At 36.9% G+C, this 12,074-nt stretch overlaps 1 protein-coding gene across 14 annotated transcripts in view; it reads right to left on the bottom strand.

The window, feature by feature from the left end:
- HDAC9 (histone deacetylase 9) overlaps positions 1 to 12,074 on the bottom strand; it is a 461,802-nt gene that overhangs the window by 177,601 nt on the left and 272,127 nt on the right. For 13 of the 14 annotated variants that reach the window (XR_003570509.1, XM_027877926.1, XM_027877927.1 and 10 more), the window contains one exon: positions 7,032 to 7,301. Coding sequence is in view for 13 of the 14 variants with exons in the window: in XM_027877926.1 (XP_027733727.1) it covers positions 7,032 to 7,301 (270 nt within the window). In the remaining variant the exon portion in view is untranslated. Of the gene's footprint in view, positions 1 to 4,711; positions 7,302 to 12,074 lie in introns of those variants that run through there. The other variant, XM_027877935.1, reaches the window with a different exon arrangement.

Below are 12,074 nucleotides of genomic sequence, written 5' to 3'. Positions count from 1 at the left end.
GGAAATGAGCAGCCTGCCTAGTTAGTGCATTATCCATCCAGGTGTCCCTGGACTCAGCCTCTGGTGATGGCACCTGTATTCAGCACTTCCATTTTCATTTATCTCTCGGAAGCAGTAAAAGAGAAGCTTTGAATTGTTCTCTATGAAGTCAGTAGCTTCAGAAAACTGAAATCTATGCAGAAACTTATGGGAAACTATGACAAAAGACCTGAACAAGTTTACGTAAATGGTGAAAAACCAAGAAGTTCTAGAAAGAAAGGAAGATGACAAGGGATGCACTGTTGGGCTTGGGTGCCTTTGATACATTAAGGCAAGGTGTCAAAATGGATGACAATGGCTGAGAAATGAGAAAAACCTGATCGCCACCTGTCCTTTGTGCAGTCAGGTAGCTGAGTGATGGAGTCATGCTCTCTATACAGTAACTCCTGAACTTTTATTTTTAGTGGGGAAAGATCTAGGAGAGCAAGCCTTAGAAGCAGTTGGTATCAGGAGCTATCCTGCACACAGCAGGAGAGCATTTCCCAACAGTACTTCTGCCCTGTGCTCCTTCTGGGTCAGTTCAATAAGAGAGATCTGCTTTAAAAATGTGCAGGCTGCCACCTGAAAACTATCACGCTGCCCATATCGATGGGAGCAAAGGAAAAAACTAAGGAAGGAGTGTGAGACTGAATCCTCCATGCTGTTTTACAGAGAACTTGAGCAAAGCCTTCTTAAGCCCTTGACATCGCAGCATTGCTCCAATCTCATAGTTGTAATTTTCACAAGACCCTTTGCTGAGGAAACAGAGGCAGTATGAACAGAAAGACCTCCATGGTCTCCTGGGGATCCAAGGGTCACAGGCCAGAACATGAGAGGAGACATTACACACTGTTTTCTGCATTAGAGCACCTATGTCTCAAAGGCGTTCAGGCTGAGCTACTCTTCCACGACATTAAACAATGGAGTTTTATGAAGACTTAGCCAGCAGTTAACTGAGGCATGCATTAATTCACTGTTTTATTTTAAAGGAAGGTAGAAAATGAAAACTCTTGTGTTTGCACATTCATGTGGCTGACAGGGAAAAAAAGCATTCAGAGTTCAGAACAGAATTCTTCCCAAATAAAGCATTTAAAGAAGCAGCTTTCCAAGAACACATAATCTTCTTCAATGACAATATTAATAAAAATCCATGCTGTCTGATACAGCAAAATGATGAATTGCCCAAAGGTTTGAAAGTAGTATCTCTGACTGTCAAAATGTGCGGCGATAATTACTGGGATCTGGACTTACAAGCTTTTGATTCATTCTAGTTATGTACCCCTGATAAAGGAATTTAGTCCAGTGTTGCCTCAGCGGTCTCCCAACATGCTGCTTTCTGTTACAAAAGGGAGCAGTAACAAAAGTATCAAGGTCCTACATAGTAAGTATCTGAAGGAGGAAAAGCAGCATAAAATATCTTCGATCAAAAAATAAAAGCAGTGCCAACATTATTCCATGCAGGTACCAATAAAATGAAATAATTATTTTATATTGTAATGCCACATGGTCAGTCAGACAATTCTGTTCTTGAATTAATTTTGTGATAAAATTAAGTCTTACTGCCTTCTGTAACTGAAATTTTACAATAGGTGACACACAAAAATAATAATCTCCTTGGCAATTATTAATATAGTAAATCTGATGTTTTCTAAAAAAAAAATGGGTAATTTTCAAATCCAGCTAGGAAAAAATAATTACTTGTAATCATTCTCATTATTATGCACTTTCACATAGAATTGGCATTACAAAAAGACAATTGTTGTTCCTGTAACATAGTTTTTAGAGACCACAGTTAGAACCTTGATAGAGATGGACAGGCCCTTAAGAGTAAAGACGAGAGCAAGCTGGGTAAGTATTCAGAGGGGAATTCCTTGCATGTTGATGAATGAAAAATTTTCACAAAACAAATCCAGCTACACGGCCCTCCACCCCCTTCGTCCATCCACACTAGCTGATTACATATAGTTAGCTTTAGTGCCTTTTTGGTCTGTGTCATCCCCTGAGAAACAACTGGAAAAGATTTATGGGTTAGATCTGAGAAATTTTTCAGATACTGCTTATTAAAAGAAGACCCTGCATTAGTTGCAGTAGTAAGCATTGCCCAATTTAGGGCATGTCACCTGCAGTGTACAGAGGGATACTTTTAACATCATATCTTCCAAACAATCTTCCTGGTATTTAAGGGCTATGTACTGTTAAGAGTCAATACAGTTCCTTCAAGACAACTAAGGAAAATAAAGTAAAACAAGTGCAACAAAGACTCCACAGCCACATTCAAAACAATCAGCTAATTAAAGCACTGGATCACTTACAAGTAAGTATCTGGTCTGTCAAAACAACTCTAGTGACTAAGGCCTCTGCGTAGCCATCACAGTGAATTCCTGAATGATTTCAAGTTACTAAGCTAGTACCGTTATAACTCTCAGCTGCTGCTGAAATAACCCTTGGGGGTCTTCAACAGATGTGCATGCCCACAGGTAGCCAGGGAACTTATACTATGTGGACTAGATGAATTATGGGGGCAGAATCAAAATAAGCAGAAGGAGTATGACACTTGAGCTCAGCAAATAAGGACCAGAAACTGGGACAGGTTCTAAAAGATGCGCCTTCCCAGTCCCGTCTGTGTGGGCAAATGAGTAAGCATGGCTGAGAAAACCAGCTTTTCTGCTGGCTGTGCAGTTTGACATAATTGTATTTTTTGTTTTTAAATCTTATTCCAAATCAGGCTGAATTAGAAGAGAAAAAAACTACAAAACACAATGTCTCCCAAATAGAGTGGAAAAATCTGGCCCAGAGAAGATAATTTCATTCAGGATGCTCTTCTTTTTGCCTGACCAGCAATTCAGCAGATGGTGTTTTAAGCTATATTCTTCCACTGAGAAATGAGGTACAGAAGCTCTGTTGCCACCCAGATGATGGGAACTGTATAAGGAAATCAGAAACTAAACAAATAAATGAAAATCAAACAAACATTTCTTAAGTGGATAAGTAAGACATGCTGCTAGTGGGACAGAATACAGTAAGGAAATTAACTTGGCTTAGCTAATTTTGGCTGCAAAATGTGAAGTGTTCATAAGGGGGAGAAATAAGGAAACATTTTTAGATTGCTACTTGGGACTAAAGGTTATAGATTTCTACCTCAGAATGCCAGTGAAGATAAAAACAGGGTATAGTTTGCTTAAGTAACATGGAGTAAGTCTTAGCGATCCTGATGATAATGAAGATGAAATGAAGATAGTGCACAAATGAATGGTGATAGTGTCTGAAGTGCTCCTGATCTGCTGAGGCATTCAGCTTTTAATCCTATTTTGTTAATGCCAGAAAATGAAAAAAGGCTTATGTTACAGTACCTACATTCCAGTAATATGGGTCTGGATTCAGTAGGTAAATATTATGAAGCATTTTCCCTCACTTAGTAGCAATTACTTCTAAATTGGCAGCTATACTGGCTTTTTTTTTTTTTTTTTTAACAATGGGACAGAATAAACATACACTGTTAAAAAAAAATAAAAGAGATGCACATCATTCTGGGAAAAAGATAAGGCTTGTGAATTGTATTAACTTACTATTTTCTCCACTATGGGTGCTTTGATGCATGATAAACAAATAATTGAGGAAAAAATCTAAGTGTAACCTCTAACACAGGAATGCTGTAAGTTGAAAACATTTATGGCTTTTAATTCCAACATGAGTATTTAAACAAATGGAATCTCAATAAAATCCCTGTTGAAAGCATGATTTACTTATAGACATAGGATTCTAAATCATTATAAACAAAAGAGCAAGCAGTGTAATGTTATACTATTTATGCTTGTTTTAAGCTTTCCTAAGCTAGAACTTGACATTTTATCTTTTTGTAGGTGTATTACTGACAAAACATTACTTTGCACTGAGAACAGTTGAATTTGATTTACAGAACTATTTATTCTTAAATACTTACGTAGCTGAAAGCATTTTATTTAAAATTATACCAGAATCAAAACTGCTTAGAGCCAAATGAACAGTTAAAAGAGCTAGAATGCAACAATTTTCTGAAGTCTTTTGGTAGTAGTAATTCATGTACTGTAGCAACAGGATTGCTACACAGTACAAGCTGTTTCTCTCTGTAGATCCTAAGCAAAGTTCAGGAAATGCCACACAGCATTTAACATCTTCATGGAAGTTCTCTACAGCAGGACTTCACTGTCTCACGCTTTAACGTCTGCCAAATTCCTAGATTCTCACTTCCCCAACATATTTACAGGTGGACTCTCGCTTTGCAAAGGTCTTGATGACTATCAGTGAGGTTCAGTACAAGCACATTTTCAGATCGGGGGTCTAGGCAGGTTTTAAGAAATATCATTGAAATTATTTCAGTTTGTCTAAATTTTGGATAATTAGATGCCAAGGCACTGGGATTCACTTTTACCTTTCCTATATGGTACAATATACGATCACATGTTCAAGACAGATGTCATGATGGGAAAATGAGCATGCATTGATACTATTCCACATTCACTAAAACTTAAAATGGTTGATGTAGGATAAAACAAGAGACCAAAAAAGGAAGACTTTGTGTAATTATTGTAAGAATACTGTAACAAAAACCTTGTTCCTGAAAGTTTAAATTGTTCCAACAATGTGTAGCAAACATATTTTGTTATACAAAGCAAAAGCACAACTAAGTTATCAAATTTACACAAAGTCAGATATCTGAAAGGGGATCTTTTAAAAAAAAACTTTATTTGAGAAAGGAAGAGACTTATATCAGAAGGCAAAAAAAAGGGAACATACAAACAGAATATATTTACAACACAAAACAAGAGATCACCTCTAAGGGTGTAAATTATAATAAATACAGTAGATTTAAAATGTAAGAGACAATAATCAATCAGAAATGTGGTTGTTTAAACCCAGTTTTCCTTTTCACTGGTTCCAGGTAGTTTCTCTTATTATAATTTTATCCAAATTTGAAAGATTCTGATATTAAAGTCCACTAATATATTGGGGTTTCTCACCTGAATGACATTATAAAAATATCTTTTGTCTTTCATGAATACATGTCTTTGAACTGATATTGTACAAAATTCTTCTCAATTGCAAGTTTCTCTCCAAATGTATTTTAAAAGATGCACTATCCCTTTTAGATAAGGCTGAAGTTAGATTTCAAAGAAAATTAAAAATATACAGAATGGGAAACATGTATAATTTCATTCTATATCCTTCACTTTTTGAATGTGAATGTGATTTTTTTCGTCCAACATGGAGAAAGATTTCTGTTCAAATATGAAGCACACATAAAAATCACCTGTGTTTTCTCAATAATAAATCTTTTCTATTTATTGAGGCCTTTCATGTTAACAGCAACTATTTAGTCATTTGTTTGGAGACCTTCTAGGAAAAAGGATAATGTATCTTTTTAGAAGCTGCAACATTTTAGAATTTTAAAAACATTTTAAATTTAATCATATTAGAGCATAATGTAAACAACACATGCTAATAACATATTTTAGAACAATTTCTACATTTGGCAAAACAGCTATCTCTTTTGAAACAGGATACTGCACCTTAAAATACTCAGCTTTAGAAATATAAATATTTTTAATAGAAAAAAAACCTGACAAGGAGTCCAGGTCAGTTTGGGATTATCCATATTAAAGGGGATCTTAATACAATGAATCTTTAACTAGCTTAACAAAAGTAAACCTATAAAACAAGGTAAACATATCAAAAGGGAATATGAAGGAAATGTTTCACTGGAAAGCTTCCTTAACAATTTCCCTACTCGCTTTGTTATTTTCTTTGACAATAAATCAATTCATAGAGTGCCTTTAAAAACAGAAGGAGCGCTGCCCTGTCCCCCCCACCCCGCATTCCTCAGCACATGAATCACTTGGGCTTCCTGTTTCCATAAGGCATTTCCTGCCCCCCCTCCCAAAATCACTTTTCTGCAGGAGAACAGCAGGGACCTGACAAAGCACTGACTTAAATAAACAGGGCCTTGCACTGCAACCAGCCTTGCTCTGCCTGATCGTCCAGGGATGGAAAGGGACGCCAGCTTGTGGGCTGCACACACTCACTGCGCCTCTCAGCTCTGGGGAAAAGCTCCCAGAGAAGCCGAACATGCCCTTTGTCAAGGTGGCATTTCATGCCTAGTTTTTGGTTTAGGATTTGTCCATGAGACCCTGGCAGGAAAGGTTTTACGATTAGTCTTCATTTACAAAAAATAAACAAGTGATTGGATATCAGATGATAACGATAACATATCTGTGCTTTTCGTGCAATGTCCTAATAACTGACTGGAGCCTAATGCTGCATTTTGCTTCTCATCAGTACTTGCATCTATGGCATTTAAGGACGTCTCTCAGGACATTATCATCAAATAAGACAGAATGAAAAATTAACCAAGCAGTGCAAAAAAAGAAAACAATGCAATTTTAAAACAGTGCCTTGCTTTGCCTCCTTATATCCACCTTGTACTTTTCTCTAAATTAACTTTATACATCAACCTGGGACCACTGATATAGCAGTCAGTACCTGTCTACTGGGGAAAAAATACCCTAACGTTAACAGTGTTCAAGACTACGGTATGATACAATATATACAGACAGCTGAAAGCAAAATCAGAGGATTCAAAATCAGAGCAGGAGAATGTTTCATCAATCAGGTTTGGAAACTAGTTCCAGCAATTGCTGATCTCAACAGGCTAAGTGATACATGATCTCTCTCACTAAAAGTAAGCAATGTATGGTAATTCTGGGTTAATACAAAGTCTATCAGCTATTACACAGATATATGCAGAATAATTGACTGCAACAGGTAGTTTCTCAATTAGTGGCCATAATGATGAACTTCACTGTGTTTTCAAGTGTACATACAACACTTCTGCACTTGTTAAACTCTTTGAACAGCAAATCAGGATTTGCTAGGTCCGTGAATCAAAACACAATTGCTTATCAAAGCTTAGAAAATGCATGCGATGTTCAGATAATAACCTTAATTACAAATCCTGGAGCTAAATCTTTGCCTATTACCTGTTGCATAAAAGCAGCTTGCTCCCCAGATTCCATTTGCTGGGTTTGAACATCCTCATCACTGTCCAGTGGCTCCTCTTTGACTTTCACAGCCCCCACCTGCTGTCCTATTCTGTCATCCACACCAGCACTGCTGCTCTCAGCCCTAACGCTGGCACTGCTGGCCGCAGGTCGCTCTTCCTGCATGGAGTGATCACTGTGAAGCTCTTCTTCAGCTTCCTCCAGGTGACTGCCAGGCTGCTTGAGCTGCTCAATGGACTTAGAGAGCATCTGCAAAGAGAAGAGGGGAAGAGTTACTGACTCCTTTCACTGACGCCAAACACCAAAAAGCACTAGATTTGCAGGGACAAAACTAAAGCTTCTGCTGCAAACCTATGTAGCCATGCACTGCCAAAATATTGATGTACAGGGAAAAGAGAACTAAAGTCCCTAAGCAAAAGGTCACTTCTTATTCTGCAGTAGAAAATACCATGTATATGGAGTGCTATATAATAATAATAAACTAAAAATCAGGCAGGATAATGAAAACATCTGTTAGACTGTTACAGCTGGTAATCAAGAGAAATTTCTCTCCCTTCATACTCTTCAGACATGAATTCAGAAATACAATCTTACAGTCAATTTTCCTCAACACAAAATAATAAAGGAACACTAAGATATAAGTAAATTAGTAATCTGGTTAGTGTTCTGTTATAAGCAAATCAGGAAATGTTCACACAAACTTCTCCATCAATTAAAGCTTGAAGGCACCAAAAGCCAACACAGGAGCAGTGACAAAGAGGTGGCATGAGTCCTCTGCTGCGTGGCGCAAAGATACTACAAGCACATCTGTCCATGACTGGAAAGACTGCAGCTTTTGTGGTGCATTGTACAGGTATCCCAGTTTCAGCAATAATGATATAACACAGCTACCCAAAATACTGGTTTTACACCATTAACTGCTACCGTAAAGCTCTGCTGAAGTGCCAGAGGCCTGAGTGTTGCAATCACATGCAGTTTACATTTTGCTATTTAAGATAAAGTCAATGAATTGCACACTAGTCCAAAATTCCCACTTTATTGAAAGAGGCACAAATCAGGTGAGTAAGAATTTCCAAGGGGTCAAGTGAGTAATTATCATTTATTCAACTGTCCCCCTTGATTTCAAGAAAATACTGCTCATCATCATCAAAGTCAAATATCCTGGGGGGAAAAATACGCCTTTTACCATTACTCTTACCTACTTTCCTCTTCCCATCTGACTCCCTCCCAAAATATCAAGTCTTTAAAACTGAGTTTTAGCTAGTGTTATATACTCAGTTACTGGATGGCTTCACTATACCTATTTTTGTCACAAACCATGGACCATCCAGTTTCATTCAGCTTGCTAATGCACACAGAAAAATGCCACCCTAGTGCAGGGCAGGGTTGTCATGTAAACTATGATCAAGAAGCTACAGCTGGATTTAGGAACTCCCAAAAAATCCACAAGTAGAGTTGAAAGATCAATTTATGCAGTTCCAGTTGATGCTCTGATGCATACACCTCATCAGTGGAGGAACAAATTCCATTGCGGAAGACTGTCTGACTTCTGTCACAGCAAACCTTCATTTTTGGGGTGTAATGGCAGTTTAATGGTTTACTAAAAAGAAACAAATAAAAAATCCTTTTTCATTACTACAGTAACTGGCAAATCACAATATATGTATCCTGCATGCTGCAGGTGGCATGCTCTAAACTGGGCAGTTCTCACTACTGCAACTAATGCAGTGTCTCCTCTTTTTAAGCAGCATCGAAAAAATTCCTTATATGAAACCCATAAATCTTTTCCAGTTTCTTCTCAGGGGATGACGCTGACCAAAAAGGGACTAAAGCTAACTACATGCAATCAGCTCAGGTACACTCCTCTCTGTCACTCAGTTATTATTAAATTATTATTATTTATTAGTTAAACATCCTCAAACAAGAAGAGATAGGTAAGGAAGACTGTGTGGCTGGCTACTAGTGAGCAAATAGAAGCTGAAACATCTGTGTAGCTGTATAATCATATACAGCTACGACAGTTACTGAAGCTGATCCATCTGTAAACCATTCCATGTGCCAGTTACTTGACACCAGGTGGGTTATTCTGGAGGGGAAGCCAAGAGAAAATGTCTGCATGTCCACAGCAAAGTTAAGACACATATTTAGCTCATTACTGCTCTCCTTTCTTTTATGCTTTTTCACTTTTATGTCAGGCTTTTTTTTATTCACACTGCTGTATGGGTACAGATCTGCTTCTGAGCTTTCTGAGGCAACACATGATGGACTGCAGTACAGAATGAATACATGGATCACCTTCAAACACTTTCTGTGTGCAGTCAGTGGAGTGAACAAGCATACATAAGGGGGCTGCAGAGACTCCGAGTGGTATTTGTGCGCATTTCAGTTTGCACTGTTCCTGTTTTGGGGCCTCTTTCCATGCCATGGAAGTCAGCAGGTGATTTGCTCCAGACTTCAGTGACAGAAGGAGATAAGCAAATTGAATTTTCTAAAAATCTGTGAAATTTGTTTTTTAAAGACAGCTTGGCCCCATCCTATTTCAGTACTATATTAGCAGCATTAGCAGGAGACTGTTCAGTTCTCCTAAGCCATAAACATCTTATTTTGTATTATATCTCCTTGTAGTACCAGGAAAATTACATATCTGGAGACGTGAAGACAGCAGTTTAGAGTCAGCAGTTCTATCTTCTCTCTTTATCTGAAGATGGATTACAAAGCAGAAAATGAGTTCTGAGTGAAACACTGCTCAGATCCTTTCATTACGCAGCTGGATACTTATGCTTATACTTAATGTTTAAATTTTCATTTTAAATCCTCACTTTTTTTTTTTTTTTCTGAATTTATCTGTAGGTTACATGCAGGACTTTCTCCTCATTTTAATGCATATTTTTTATTTTGAAAAAGTGATTGTTTAATCTGAGTTTTAGTAAAACTGTATTTAAAAATCATAAAAAAAATATAATTTATTTCACTAAGAAATTAAGAATTGTACATACTGTTTATCTTTAACCAGTATACTTTACTGTTATCACTACTGCAACTAAAGCAGTCACTAGAAAAATGGCTTCATGCTAATGTAATTTTTTTTTTTTTTTTTTACTTTTATTTTCAGGAAATTAAACTGTAAGGGATATGCATGACATCAAGTCCACTGTATAACTGCAAGAGTCAAACAAAAAAAAAGTCATTAAACATAATCTAACCTGCTTGCTTGTATAGAAAAATGAAAGACTAAGTGTAAATAATCTGGACACAGCAACAGACCATTTTATAGGTCCCTCAGTTGCAGCCCCTGCCTTTGTTTCTCCTTTGAAATGATAAGCTCTTTTAAAATGAATGATTTTAAATGAAATGTCTTTACCAAGAGACAAAACATGAAATCCTGCAAGTCACCCCATAATTTCCATCCTTAATTAATTGTTCATTTGAAATACATGGCAGTTGTTCCTAAGAACTCATGTATATACTTTCTGAACACACTTCTCCCCCCTCTTCCCCATGACAATTAGATTACTTTGACCAGCTATATCTGTTGGTAACTTGGCATCTGCTTACTGTTGTCTCTCTTACTCATGTAGTACAACATTTCTAAGGGATATATTTGTCTTTCAAAATCATTCTCCTGCATTATGGCTTAAACATTAGGAAAGGAGAAAATGCTCTGGGTATTTTCCGGTTCCAAACACAGCCAATTGTTGCTTTAGTTTTGTCCAAATAAACCCCTGCTGTAAGCAATATTTGGAAGAATACCTCTCACCTTCAGAGGATGCTAGTCAGATGTGTAAGCTGCAAAGCCAAAACCTTAAGGTAATATGTTTCATGAAATTAGATTAATTTACTACCACTGAACCTGATCCAGTCTTCCACATTTCATTAAATATCCTTCAGAGAAAGGAATTATTAAACTGGGGTTAACTGTATCTTTTCAGTATTTCTACAAATAATCTTCCTATTTTTTCCATCAATATTTCCATCATTATGTATTATTTTTTGTTTTATTAAGAGAGATTGGTTAACTATGAACATTATCCAAAGCACTAATGAATTTTCACTTCCTATATATTTTTTATCTCACAATCTCGTCCAGCCATTGCTTCCATATCCAAAGATGTTTTGAACCAATTGACATCCTGGAACAAAAACTGAAATTCAGGTATTTCTTATCTAAGGTTTAGCATCATGCATACAGCTCCCATACTTTAGTGCACACTATCACTGCCCCATTATTTTAACATTTACTTTAACATACTGAGAATTTTACCACTAAAAAAAAAAATTGTCAAAATACTATGAATACAGTATTTAAGAACACAAATAGGGTTCCCACACTGATCAAATAAAATTTTGGTACCAGTGAAGACTGTGCTAGTTTAGCTTCAGCAGAGGCAGGCCTTACTCATCGTACATGACAAAAATAACTTTTAAAGACAGATTTCTGACATTTTCTTGGACACAGACTTCTGCTAGGGGCTTTGCACTTCTATTAGTGATATCAAAATTCTTTTTTTTTTTTTTCTAGTGGCAGGTTCAAAGCTTTTTAGATACATATATACACAAATAATATCAAGATTTTAAGTTTTTTTATTGTAGTAGTGGTCTCCTGGTACCCAACTGCACTACTTTTAATTGAGAGTTTTGGACTTTGAACTCTCTTTATTGAGCAGAATGAAGATTTGCAATGGTGATCAAAGGTGTTATGAGGAAATAAGCTGTCATTTGGACAGAAGTATATTAAAGCTGACAATGGTAAAGCCGATCTTCCCTAAGACAAGCTGAGTTCAGGTTACTTCACATTCATTACTAATTCTGGGACAAGGGTCTTTACCTGCTTTTGGATGGGATGTCAATATTTGCAGAATGTTTTCAGAAGGTCAACATACTAGATCCCATAGGTATACATGCCAGACTGTATACTGTTTCTCACATCAAAAGCCTGGCATCTGACAGCTGACCAGAAATAATCCATAGGGGAGCTTCTCTTTGTTATGAAGGACAGAGGCATACCTTTTGGCAATGATTTGT

The sequence above is a fragment of the Empidonax traillii genome, unplaced genomic scaffold (genome assembly GCF_003031625.1).
Source record: "Empidonax traillii isolate 1590-97213 ecotype Southwest subspecies unplaced genomic scaffold, ASM303162v1 scaffold35:size4298261, whole genome shotgun sequence".
Classification (NCBI taxonomy): Eukaryota; Metazoa; Chordata; class Aves; order Passeriformes; family Tyrannidae; genus Empidonax; species Empidonax traillii.
This window is presented reverse-complemented; position numbering and strand designations above follow the sequence as displayed.